We start from the raw sequence: 14,329 nt of genomic DNA on the forward strand, positions 1-14,329 counted from the left end.
ATATAGACTTCTATGGTATTAGAAGAATCCTTAGAGACACCATCTATCCCAACTGCCTACGTGGCCAATAAGATTTTTAGAAGCATCCTAACAGATTGACACAAGGCCTGCGCTTGAATGCTATCTTCCCAGGAGGTTTAGTACTGTCTGACCAGTCTGTTCTTTGTTGAAACCACTTGGTCATTAGCAATATCTTTCTTAAATTAAGCTGGAATTCATGTATGTGTGTGATTTCTGCCCTTGCTCCTCACTGGTCGCTCTGGAGTCACAAAGATTAAGCCTTTGCTTTCATCCACAAGATGGCTCTTCTGATAGTGAAGACAGCTTTCATCATGTCTCCCCTGCTCCAGAGAAAAGTTATTTTCCTTAGCATCCAATTCTACCCCTATCCCAGAAGCTCTTGCTGAGAGGATAAAGGTAAGATTTCAGGGATCTTGGGCTTCCCAGGTGTCTCAGTTGTAAAGAATCTGCCTGTAATGCAGGAGATACAGGAGACTTGGGTTTGATCCCTGGGTTGGGAAGATCCCTTGGAGTAGGAAATGGCAAACCACTCCAGTATTCTTGCCTGGAGAATCCCCATAGACAGAGGAGCCTGGCGGGCTACAGTCCATGGGGTCGCAAAGAGTTGGACATGACTGAGCGCCTGAGCACACAGCAGGGACCTTGACCATGTTCCCTGATCCCCCCAGGAGGAGCTCTGAGATCTCATCCAAACAAGCCTTCATGTCCAGTCCTGAGCCAAGGGGATCAGAAGTTGAGATGCCCAACAGACCCTCCTTCAGCTCTCCCTCAAGTACCCTGAAGGGCCAGGAGGATATTGTGTTAACGACTTGCTATCTGTTTTTATAAATAAAGTTTTTTGGAACATAGCCACACCTTTTTTTTTTTTTTTTTACATAGTGCCTATTGGCACTTTGAGCTACGATGGCAGTTGAATTGTTAAGACAGAGACCCTCTGGTCTTGAAAGCCTTGACTTTTTACTATCTGGCCCTTAACAGAAAAACTTTGCTGACCTCTGCTTTAGACCATAACTGACAATTCCACAGGTTATGTGAAAAATCTTGATCCTAAACATGTAATACAGTGACTTTGCTGAAATAAAGGCAAGCAAAAAAATTTTATGGAATAAATACAAGTTAATTCTCCAATTATGTATGTCCTTAAGTTATTACTCATCCAAATATTGTTGACCCATCAAAAGAACACCCAGTTATGCACAATCGTAATTAAATTCAGTCCTCTTTGATATTGTGCTGACTTTCAAAAGTATAAAAGCCATCACTTGACACATTTTCATTGCTTTTGTTATTATAAATCATAGTTGTCAAAGTAAGAGATAGAACAATTTTAATAGTTTGCTGCCTTGACTTATAATTTAAAATTTTTAGACATGTGATATATGGGCCTTTGTTTGTATTCTTTGCTTGTATTCTTGGTCCCCCAAATGTCAGGGGAGCACACAGAGGCTTTGCAATTATATCAAAAATTAGGTGTCAGGAGCCATTTTTTAGTGTATTGGGGCCTTGTGTTCTGAGCAAAGGCTCTGAGAGGTTCTGCCCGCACCTTATGAGTACAGTCAAGCCTGCCCTCTGCAGCCACCCCAGGGCACTGAGAGAGAACCCAGTAGAGTAAAATGTTTCCAGAGTTCATCCATACTTTAACATATATATCAGTACTTCATCCCTTTCTAAGGCAGAATGATATTCCATAGTGTGAATAGATCACATTTTGTTTATCTTTTCATCTGTTGATGGAGATGAGTTCCTTCTACCCTTTGGCTATTGTGAATAATGCTTTGATGAACACAGGTGCACAAATAACTGGTCAAGGCTCTGCTTTCAATTCTCTTGGGTGTATGTATACCTCAGAGTGGAACTGCTGGCTCACAGAGTAACACTATATTAAATCTTTTGCAAAACCACTATGCTGCTTCCCACAGAGGTTGCACCATTTTACATTCTCACCAAGGGTCAAGGAGATGGCTTTGACTAGTCCTGGAAGGAGAGCTGACACTACCCAAGTCACATGTGTCTAGAAAAGGTACTAGCTGGTACTGGTTTTACAGCCAGTTCTCCTTGCTTTGTCTTTATGCTCTTTATAAATCTTGCTGAAAATTAAATGCCCTTTCTCCTTTTATATTTTTATCTAAAATATTTATCTATTTGGCTGCACTAGGCAGCCTCTTAGTTGTGGCATATGGGATATAGTTCCCTGACCAGAGATTGAACTTGGGCCCCCTGCCTTGATAGCACGGAGTCTTAGCCCCTGGACCACCAGGGAAGTCCCGTGCCCCACTTTTTAAAAGCAAGTCTTAGCATGGCAGCCCCACCTTATAAGTCTCACAAACCTCATAAGACTTTGGGGCACCCCCATGGCACCGAGAAAGGAGATCCACCTCTCCAGCTCCACTTGCCCTACTTGGTAGACTTGGACTCCAGGAAGGGGCAGGCCCTGGGTTTGTTCAGCCTTTTGCCTGGCTCCCATTTGGCCCTGGCACCATCAACACCTGAATGAGCCTCTCCCAGGGCCTGGAGCAAAGCCTTCCCAGCCAAGTGTAGCCAGGCAGCCCGAGACAACACCTCCTCCAGCTTTCTGGCCTCCTAATATGCTTTGCATTAAAACACCCATTTTGGCTTTGCCTTTGAGTCAGTTCTCAGGGGAGTAATAAAAGATGAACCCCTAACATGTGGCCCATGGAGATGTAGTGGACTGAGAAATGACTACAGTTCATTCAATTCAAGCCCTTTTGGCATTTTTCCCACACCCCAGTGTTGCCTCCAGTGTTGTGTGTCCCTCCTCAGAGGGACACCTTGGAGGTTCAAGCTCCTCCGTGATCTGGAGGTGCAATTCCAGCAGACACCTTCCCCTCTCTGGGTCTCAGTTTCCCTATCTGCTGAACAAAGAGGGTATCTGCGAGGAGCACTTCCAACTCTAAGTATCATTCAGTGTTTAATATTCAGAGAGCCTGATTTCAACCAATACATTGGTCATCCACTCTGTGCAATAGAATGGTGGACAATACTTTGGAAGATATTTTCTTTCCTGGGTGAAATGGTATGACATACATGTCTTTCATAATGATACCAATCTCACCTCTTCCAAAACAGTTACACCCTTAAATATGTTGTAGGAGAAGGTTTTCTTTGCAGAATCTTAGTGTGACTTTTTTCTGAGGCAGAACATTGTGTTGAGGTTGGTGGGGGGAGTGGGAAATGGGGGTGGGAAATGCTGGAGTGATTAACCAGATAATGAACCCCGTCTGCTTTTAATCAGCCCCTTCCTGTTCTCCCAGACCTCTAAACTTTTAATATTAATGGAAACAGATTTGAATTCTGGAAAGAGCTATTCTGGAAAATAATTGGATATTTACTAGGTGAAAAGTGAAATTGCACAGGCATTTCATAGGCTTTGGTATTTGACAGGTGCCATTTTTCTTTCCAATGTGTTGCATACCTCTGTTTTATAAACCAATATGGATAGTGGCATAAAAAGATTACAGGTTTACATGGTGGCAAGGCCTGGGAATATGTTCAGGGTGGGGAGTGGGTGGGCAGAGAGAGAGAACTTCAGCTGGGGACAAGGCTGAAATGCCTGCATTAGTAGGGCAGAATTATTTGAAGGCGAAGAGTGATATGTCTTTAAAAGAGCCAGAGCCATGCTTAGCAATGGAGGTTGCACCCAGAGAAAGAGAGAGATTTTACTTATGGAACTTACTTACAGAAGCCTGACTCCTTCCAGGAAGGTAATGCCTCCCTTGGCTTCAAAAAAGACTTTGTAGGACTTCACTGGCGGACCAGTGGTTAAGACTCTGCACTTCCACTGCAAGGGACACAGGTTCCATCCTTGGTCAGGGTATCTAAGATCCCACCCCTTCAAAAAACAAAACAATACAAAACACAAAGGACTCTGTAGTTAGAGGGAGCGGGAAAGCACTGGAAGGGAATGGGGAACTTTCCTTAAAACAAAGTGCAGACCCATCCAGGGTTGCAGGCAAGCAGAACAAGGCAGATCTGCTGGGAAGGAAAGGAGGACTGCTGCAAGGGAGTGACTCAGTCCCCTTGGGGTCTTTCCCTTAAAGGCCTCAGACTTCAATTGTCACTGCTGTGAGTCATGGACCCCAACTTTTCCCTCCTGCTTTGGCCCTCGTGTGGACACAAGGCCTATTGGGGTAATTCCTCTAGGTAGAGTTGAATCTGGTAGACACTTTTGAAAGATATTTTTCTCTAGGGGAGGGAGAGAACCAAAAGGAAACACCTTACAAAGAATACAGTTCAGTTCAGTCGCTCAGCTCAGTCGTGTCCAACTCTTTGCAACTCCATGAATCGCAGCACACCAGGCCTCCCTGTCCATCACCAACTCCCAGAGTTTACTCAAACTCATGCCCATCGAGTCGGTGATGCCATCCAGCCATCTCATCCTCTGTTGCCCCCTTCTCCTCCTGCCCCCAATCCCTCCCAGCATCAGGGTCTTTTCCAGTGGGTCAGCTCTTCACTTGACGTGGCCAACGTACTGGAGTTTCAGCTTCAGCATCAGTCCTTCCAATGAACACCCAGGACTGATCTCCTTTAGGATGGACTGGTTGGATCTCCTGCAGTCCAAGGGACTCTCAAGAGTCTTCTCCAACACCACAGTTCAAAAGCATCAATTTTTCAGCGCTCAGCTTTCTTCACAGTCCAACTCTCACATCCATACATGACCACTGGAAAAACCATAGCCTTGACCAGACGGACCTTTGTTGGCAAAGTAATATCTCTGCTTTTTAATATGCAAAGAATACAAGCAGTCCTCAAAACAGGCTTCCCAGTAGATATTTTCCTGAGGCAGCCAGGTGGCGCTAGTGGTAAAAGAACCCGCCTGCCAATGCAGGAGACATAGGAGAGGCAGGTTTGATCCCTGGGTCGGGAAGATTCCCTGGTGGAGGAAATGGCAACCCACTCCAGTATTCACCATCATTCACTCACAGTCCCAGATAGCTGGTTTATTTTGATGAGAGTCTCGACGTTCTGGGGCCTCATCAGCTTCATGTTAGTCTTCACACGGCAATTGCCATCTTATTTCCACCTGGGAGGTATGTACACCCAGTCATCTTTTCTGTTTTGGTCAAAAAGTGAACAGGCTTGTTCTCAAATCCTTTTTTTTTTTTTGTTCTCCCTGAAGTCACTGGTTCTGGTCTACAACCTAAAAGATGCTCCTTTGTTTAGCATCAATTGGAGAGATGAGGTGGGTCTTTTACCTGGGAGCTCAATGTTGGTCACAGGGGAGGCTGGCAGAGAAGTCTGGACTGCTCAAGGCAAATGGAACAATGGAGCCTTAGGCCTAGTAACAAAGTAGCATATTTAGGTTTCGAAGGACAAGGAATGGCTTTGCAGGACTTTATTCATGTCCTTTAAGGAAGACACTCTAGGAGCATCACGGAATTTTCTCAATCATATAAAAAACTTTCTTCTGTGAAGGAGTCTTGGATGGATGGTCATATGTGCCATTCAGCCTTTCAAATTTGTTTAGGTGATTGCTTGAAGCAAAATATTAGAAGTTTTAGCTTCTGCAAGTTCATGAATAATAGAGTGTACTTTCAGCACATCATGAAAATGAGGCCTTTTAGACCAATTTTCTCGCAGATGAGGAAACTGAGGCCAGTATAGGAGAAAGAACTTGTCAACATCACTCCATAATTCACTAACAGAGCCAGGACGAGCTGAGTACCAGGGCAGTGCATTGCCAGGGAAAACTTTGGGGAGCCAAATTAAGGCAATAGAATTAAGCTACCCGGCTCACACAGAGATCCAACCCAGGACCAAGGACAACTTAATATTGCCTTCTAATCCAAGATTCTAAAGGAACTGGTACAGGAGCCCGAGCAAGAAAAGATCCCTTCATTCCCACCAGGATCAGTCCCATCACCTGGTTTCCCTGGTTGAAGCTAAAAGCTAGTCCATGGTGGAAAATTCCTGTTACTTACTCTCCCAATTACTGCTTCCACTCTGCTAAACTTATACCAGACACTGTGTTTGTTCCATAAAATTCACAGAAGGTATGTCTGGAGTGAATTAGGTGGCTGAAGAAAAGGAGAGGGGAAGAGGGAGAGGATGGACTTTCTTGAATCCATGGGCCAGCTCAGCTCAGCTGTAAGCAATACGGCTTATGTTTTGCTTGGGCTCTACATCCTGGGGACTTCTCATCTTCAACAGATTACCCAGAGAGACTTGCTGTTGACCAGACACCCTCCAAGGACCACCTCCCCTAGTTTGCAACTTTCTTGTTCTGCCAAAGCCCCTTTGAAGTTACCACCACCCATTTTATACAGTTAACCTATGTGCTAAGGATTCACTTTGTGGACCATCTATGGCAATTATTTTTATTACAGTGAAATGTGCATAACATAAAATTAACCATTTTAACATGAACAATTCAGTGGCAGTTAGTACCATCATGATGTTTTGTAACTACTACCTCTCAGTTCAGTTCAGTTCAGTCACTCAGTTTTGTCCGACTCTGCGACCCCATGGACTGCAGCACACCAGGCCTCCCTGTCCTTCACCACCTCCTGGAATTTGCTCAGACTCATGTCCATCAAGTCAGTGATGCCATCCAACCATCTCATCCTCTGTCGTCCCCTTCTCCTCCTGCCTTCAATCTTTCCCAGCATCAGGGTCTTTTCCAATGAGTCAGTTCTTTGCATCAGGTGGTCAAAGTATTGGAGTTTCAGCTTCAGCATCAGCTTCAACTACTACCTCTATCTAGTTACAAAACATTTTTGTCACCCCAAAAGAAAATTCCCTAACCATTAACTCCCCATTCCCTTCTTCCCTCAGCCCCTGGCAAATATGAATCTTCAATTCTTGCTCTATTGATTTACCTATCCTGGAGATTTTATATAAGTGGAATCACGTAATATGTGACCTTTGGTGTCTGCCTTCTTTCATGTAGTATAATGTCTTCAAGGTACATCAAAGTTGTAGCATGCATCAGCCCTTCATTCCCTTTTATGGCTGAACAATATTTCACTGTTTGGATATACCACAGTTTGTTTATCTAGTCATCCATTGATGAACCTTTGAGCTATTTCCACCTTTTGGTTATTGCAAATAGCAGTTTATGAATACATGTGTGTATATTTGTTTAAGTAGCTGTTTTCAATTTTGGGGGTATAAATCTAAGAGTGGAATTGCTTGGTCATACGGTAATTCTGCGTTTAACTTTTTGAGGTACTGTGTAGTAAAATTTTAATATCTTTCTGTCTTCTCCTGACCACTTTCTGGGCTCCATGGCCATATTCTCCCACTCCACAGCTGGTGGATGTCAGGGGATATTCATTGGTTTTAAAATTAATCTATTTAATAAAAAATTAACCAAATATAACTTTTCAAGTAAATTTTACTGCAAATTCATCATAAGATGCTTTCAAAATCAAACAGGAAATGATTTTTGGATTGTAGAACAGCATTATCAACAAAAACTTTTCTCACTGTCCAGGATGGTAGCCGTTAGGCACATGTGACTCTTGAGTACTTGACATGATGTGACTAGTGAGCCTAAGGCACTGAATTTTAAATTTAATTTATTTTTTAAATTTAAAATTTAAATAGCCACATGTGCCTAGTGGCTACTACAGTTATAAGCTGCATCCCTCATCTTCTATAGTAGAGCAAAACCCCAAGTAGTAGTTATTTTTCACATTAGTGAAGGGAGATAGCCTTGGATATGCTTTTTAAAAATATTTAGTTATTTATTTGACTGTGCTGGGTCTTAGTCATGGCACCAGGATCTTCAGCTGTGGCATGTGGGATCTAGTTCCTTCACCAGGAATCAAACCTGGGCCTCCTGAATTGGGAGCATGGATTTTAGCCACTGAACCACCAAGGAAGTCCCTAAATCTATTTTTCTTTATAGATATCAAGCATAAGTACTCAATGCTGGTAAGGTTAGTACTAAAATGGTATTTTTTAACAGTGCTGGTGGCAGTGTAAATTTCTTTCAACTAAAATTCATTTATTCATACATCCATTCATTTATTCATATTCAGTAAATGTTTTGGTTCTATGCTTCCATGTGTCAGGCACCATAATATGCACTGGAGGACACAGAGATGACCAAAAACATTATCCCTCCCCGCAAAAGCTCGAAGTCAAGCAGCCAGGTAAACACAAAATTGCAATACAATGTGATGAAGGATCTTACATATGTTTTTTTCACTTAATCCTTGCAATAGCCCTAATAGTGAATTAGGTATGATTTCTCTATTTTACAGACAATGAAGCTGTGACTTCGAGAAGTTAATAAATTGAGAAATGTTGCACTGTGAATGCTGTAATTGAGATATATACAAGGTCTACTTCTTGTACAAATAAGGGAGTAATTCATTATGCTTGCAGTGGAAGAAGGGAAATTTTGAGCTGAATTTTGAAGGATGAGCAAGAGATATGCCCAACAACAATCCACTTGGTTCTATGTCTTTAAGTTTTTTTCCACATAATCTGACTCAGTAACTCCATTTAGGAGAACTTATCTCACAGAAATATCCAAAAGTAAGGAGAAAAACCCTATATGAAAAGGGTGTACATGTCTCTATTATTTATAATAGTGAATGATTGCTCTGGGTCTTCCCAGTGCACCAGGCCCGAGCACTTGTCAAAAACCACTACAATATTGTAAAGTAATTAGCCTCCAACTAATAAAAATAAATGGAAAAAAAATAAAATAAAATCAATGTAACAAAAAAAATAGTGAATGATTGGAAACCATCTACATGCTTAACAATGAGAGGATAGTTAAATAGATTACAGTCCCTCTACTCTATGGAACATTGATGCTACCAATGAAAAAAATTTAAATGATAATTAAAAAGACTATGTAGCAATATCAAAATTACTTATGGCATGATGTCAAGAGATAAAAGCCAGATACCACACTGTGTATTCATTATGAATACAATTATGGAGACCATGATTACATATGAACAGAGCTACAATGGACACACACACACACACACACACACACACACAGAGTTGCTATCAGGCTGTGGGGATCAGGATAAGGTTACTTTTCTTTATTTTTCAAAGTGTTATTTAATGTTATTTTATCTTTTACTATAAAATAAGGGGACATTTTAAAAGAGACATCAAGCCTGGTTTTAATGTGACTTTTACTTGTTCCAAATAGTCATTTTCACTGGAAAATTTTGAGATTCCTTTGAAAATAGATCAAATATGGAAAATATTGTGTGGTCCCCTCTGTCTTAGCCAACTCAGACTTAGTCTCCAGGCAAGGCAATGAAAAAATAAGTTGAGAATTTTTTTTTTTTTTTTGCACATGTTTTAGTGGTCTTGATTTTATCGTGATGCACAACAGAAATCACATTGCTGTCAAATATTTGCTGATGTTTATGAGGCCATGGATTTGGAATAAGAGAGCTAATGAGCGACAGTCATTCCATTTTCAAAATGCCTCTCTCCTGGGACTGAAGTTGGGTTCTAAGTGTATTTATTTTTATTTTATGTGATGACATTAATATAAATCCAAGTCTCAATTTGGTAATGGGCTGCTGCTGACAGACAAATGTGGAAGAGGGAAGGAAGTCTTTGTTGTTCTTAAGTTGTTGGGATGAGATAGCTGTACAAATATAACCTCAAGAATGCTGTCACCTTGGTGCGATGCAGGGTAAGCCCTGGAGGCACAATTTCCGTTTACTAGCCGGACTGTCTCGAGTCTGAGATAAGCAGTACAGAGGTACTATTTTTATACAGGGTTTATTTCTCCTCCAACAAGTAAGGTCGACTATGAGACCCAGCATGACATAGTGGCTAAGGGTTACACAGACCGAGACTTAAATCTTGGCACCTCCATTGGTTGGCTATGTGATCTATGTTTCGGTCTTCTCATCTATAAACAGAGAACAGTAATAGAGGCACTTTATCGAGTTGTTCTGAGGATTATCTGAGACAATACCTAGTGCTTAGCCTAGAATCTGACATTAAGCTGATAGCTTAATAAATGATAACTGCCATTATTAACATGCGTATGATACTGTGCTAAGTAATAGGTCGTTTACTTGTCTTTTTTCTTTACTACATTATAAATTACTTGACATCAGGGGCTCTGTGTGACTTGTTCACCATCATATCCCCTGTCCCTAGCACACAATTTAGGACTCCATAGTTGCTCAAGAAGAAGTTGTGAATGTTTCATATTCTTATATGAGCTGGTTCGTCAGATGTGGCCACAAGAGGAGACAGAGGAGAGAAATTGGGGAAGCAGAGTTCATAATACTCACAGGTGCTAGACACAGGAGGCTCAGCACACCCCATAGGGCTACTGGGAAAGACACCAGAGTGGTCAGGAGGCAGGAGATAGGAGGGAGGGGAAGGTGGAGGCCTTGGCCTTCATGTTGGAATTTCTGGGGTGGGGGAGGGGTGCTGGTGGGGAGAGTGGGGAAAGGTAAGGCTGGGCAGAGGACTTTCAGAGGGGCTGCTGAGCTAGTTTGAATACTTCGGTGGGCTTTGGGCTATAGGGGTGGTCCCTACCTGTCTGGCACCTGGCCCTGGGGTGATTAAGGCAGAGGAATATTGTCTCCTAGGATGTAAGGGCCAGACAGAGATACCACTTTGGATTGGTTAGTTTGAAGATCAAAGACATAACCCCAGCTGGGTTCTTTCTATCTCTAAGAATGGCTAGCCCCAGAAAGGGCTGTCTCTCCCCAGCCAGAAAAGTTTTTTAAGATGTCAAAACATCTTAGCATACAAGAAATTTAAAATATTTACAATATAGTGGAATTAACTTAATGACTGCCTAGTGAATTTTGGAAATACCAGAAAGCATGAGATGTAGCCCATGCTCTTCAGGAGTATACAGACATTGTGGGTGGGGGCAGAGGGTGCAGGGAGATGTGGACAGGCAGCTAGGGGTTTCAGGGAATAGGAACTCATCGTAAAACTAGAAAAACGCAGGGGACAAGGGTTCAACCCCTGCTCAGGGAACTAAAATCTTGCATGCTGCATAGTGTGGCCAAGATAGAACAGAAAAACAAGTTTTTTAATACTAGTTCCACTTACTGGCTATGTGGCCTTTGGAATGTCAGTCAACCTTTCTGAACCTCAGTTTCCTCAAACTTAAAAATGGGAAGAATAATAATAATGATAATAATAATAAAGTGCTCAAAGTGAATGTCTGTGATGTAAATTTATGTGATAAGTATATACGAATTTATGTGGTAAGTGTATACTTTGTAAACTGAAAAACAGTATACAGAACTAAAGAGGTGTTATTATTCTAAGTATATACTATGCTAGGAATGATAAGTTTCAGACATGTGGGCTTTATTCTCTATAAGAGGTATGAAGTGTTAGTCGCTCAGTTGTGTCCGACTCTGTTACCCCGTGGACTGTAGCTTGCCAGGTCCTCTGTCCATGAAATTCTCCAGGCAAGAATATTGGAGTGGGTAGTCATTCCCTTCTCGAGGGGATCTTCCCAACCCAGGAATCGAACCCGGGTCTCCTGCGTTGCAGGCAGATTCTTTTTTTTTTTTCAAACTCATAACAGCACTTTTTATTTGAGGCAAAGAAAAGTCTAGCTGAAAGGATTACAGTTCCAAGCAATCAAAACCCCACTGTTAGAGGCACTATTCTGATTTTGTAAATTCAATTTAGAAAAGAGTATTTGGGTTGCATGTTCCCCAGTTCCCCAGACTAGAAGGGCAAAAGAAAACTGAAAAGACTTCTACTCATCTACTGATTCTGCTCTTTGGACCCAACACCAGACTGGCCGAGCCCTCGCTGACCCACCACTGAGGGACACGCGCCAAATTACACTACACATAAGAGAAGTGAGGTGGGAGACGGCAGGTCACCTGGGCAAGGGCAGGCACCTGCAGCTTCAAAACTCCTTCAAAACTCCTCGTGAAAGGGGTAATCCCTGTGGGAGGCACGGCTCACCAAGGCACAGGCCCTCCAGGCCCTGTTGTAGCTGAGCAAGGTGTTCATATCCTCCTCGTCCAGTTCAAAGTCAAAGACCTGGAAGTTCTCAGCAATGCGTTCAGGCGTCACTGACTTGGGGATCACGATCAGGTTCCTCTGCATGGGGAATAGGATCAGCACCTGGGCTGTGGTTTTATTGAGCTTGTCTGCAATCGCTTTGATCCTGGGGTCCTCCAGTATGGAAGGGTCCTCAGGCTTGGCCCAGGGCCTGTCGGGAGAGCCAAGGGGACTATAGGCGGTCACCACAATGCCTTTGGAGTTGCAGTACTGGATTAACTTCTCCTGAGTGAGGTATGGGTGGCACTCGATCTGGTTAACCGCCGGCTTGTATTTTAAGCCAGGTTTGTTTAAGATCTTCTCCACTTGGAGACGGTTGAAGTTGGAGACACCAATAGCTTTCACCAGCCCTTCATCCACCAGCCCTTCATCCACCAGCTCTTCCATTGTTGTCCAGGTATCCACTAAATCTTTCTCACTGGGAATCACGTTGCCGTCCTCATCCAATGGGAAGAAGTCTTTCCCAGGCTTGAAGCCCGTGGGCCAGTGGATGAGGTAGAGGTCCAGGTAGTCCAGCTTCAGGTCGCTGAGCGTCTTCTGGCAGGCACCTTTCACCAGGTCCTTGTCGTGATACGTGCACCACAGCTTGCTGACGATGAAGAGGTCCTCACGCTTCACCACCTTCTCCTGCAGCTTTGCCTGGAGGGCCAAACCCACCTCATTCGCATTCTGGTACACATGGACACAGTCAATGTGACGGTACCCATGGTCAATCGCCACCTTCACAGCCTCCGTCACTTTGCCTGGAGGGGACTTCCAGGTGCCCAGCCCCAAGATGGGCATCTTGGCACCGATGTAGAGCATGATGTGGTTGGCCATGACTGCTTGAGCTCCGCTGACCGGGATCAGAGAACCGTGCCAGGCAGATTCTATACCAACTGAGCCACCAGGGAAGCCCTTTCAGCCCCTGAACTGTGGTAGAAACACCAAACTGATTTACCTGGAGGATTAGATGGGCAAGTGGATGCATAGATAGGCACAGAAGAGTTAGTTCCAATATTGATTTGATTAATGAGCAAAGGAAAAGCACAAAGCATATGTGTTGTGCGTGTGTGTATGTGTGTGTGTGCATGTATGAGCCTTCCTTAAGTAGAAGCTTCAGAGCTTTGAACCCAATTAGTGATCTGTCATTGTTGTTGGAGTCACTAGATTGGCACCTTGGGTTTGGCACCAAGAGGAGCACATCAAATGGTTCGCCAGTTCATGGCACCATAGAATCCTAAGCTGTAGTAGAAACTATTTTTCTGATATGTTCAGAGAAGAACAAAATATAATGGTTATATGCAAATCAGTCTCTATTTGAGCATAACAGTTTAAAATGCTTGATTCTGTGGGGGAGGAAAAATAATTTTCTCTTTACCCTCCTAGATTCTTGGCTGGGACCCCCGTAATAAAAGATGGATTAACAGGAGAAAAACAAACAGAAGTTTAATAACATGTATACTCTTTGTCTACATGAGAGAGAGCCAGAAATCTGAGTAACTTCCCCCAACGGCCCCAGCTACCACCTTAAAAATTGTCTCCAACTAAGGCAAAAGATTGGGGGTGGGGGGAAGGCCAGCATTGGGAGGTGACCAAGAAAGCACAGTAAACAGGGTAAGATTATTATGCAGATTTAAGCCCGAGCTTTCTCCATTGATGAGAGTTTCTGGGGGTTTACAGTCATTTTTCTCTTCCTGGTACAGTGATGGAAACACCCTTACAAATGGAGATTTCTCTCATAGATGGAAATGTGTCTTACAAAAGGTTAACTTCTACTTGGTTTTTAGAGCTTTTCCTGTGTCTGCTGAAAAATAATCAGCTCAAAATAATCCCTATGCCAAAGACATATTTAAGGGTGTCAAACTATGCTTGCCTTCAATTCGTTTACTTTTAATTTTCCTTCTTTCTTTGATTAATTGGGTTGTGAAACTATTGTGTTGTAAGACAAACACAGTCTTGGGGTCAGTCAGTTTGGGGTTTAAATCTCAGCTCTGCGTCTTATTAGCTGGATAATGCTGGGGAAGGTCCTTACTGTTCCCGTAGCCCTAATTTCCATCTGAAAAATAAGAAAAGTTTTTGTGAGGATTTAATGTGAAACTGTATATAAAGCAACTGACACCTAATAAGTATGCCAAAAATAGTAGGCAAAAGATAAAGTATGTTTTGGTTCTCTTTTGAAAAGAAAAAAAAAATCACTGGAAAGAGACTGGCTCTTCTAGCATTGACTCATGGGGCCTTTATGAAGTCTTCGACGGCAGCATTTTTCATATATGTTAATCAACAAACACATTTTCATGATAAGAGTACAAGTATCTTCACT

At 42.7% G+C, this 14,329-nt stretch overlaps 1 protein-coding gene across 1 annotated transcript; it reads right to left on the minus strand.

The window, feature by feature from the left end:
- Positions 1 to 11,514: 11,514 nt before the first annotated feature.
- On the minus strand, positions 11,515 to 12,885 carry LOC122435861 (aldo-keto reductase family 1 member B1-like). Its single transcript, XM_043459949.1, has one exon. It carries the CDS (start codon positions 12,844 to 12,846, stop codon positions 11,881 to 11,883), a length of 966 nt encoding a protein of 321 aa, XP_043315884.1. The 5' UTR covers positions 12,847 to 12,885; the 3' UTR covers positions 11,515 to 11,880.
- Between the last annotated feature and the right edge of the window lie 1,444 nt (positions 12,886 to 14,329).

Source organism: Cervus canadensis, chromosome X (genome assembly GCF_019320065.1).
Source record: "Cervus canadensis isolate Bull #8, Minnesota chromosome X, ASM1932006v1, whole genome shotgun sequence".
Taxonomy (NCBI): Eukaryota; Metazoa; Chordata; class Mammalia; order Artiodactyla; family Cervidae; genus Cervus; species Cervus canadensis.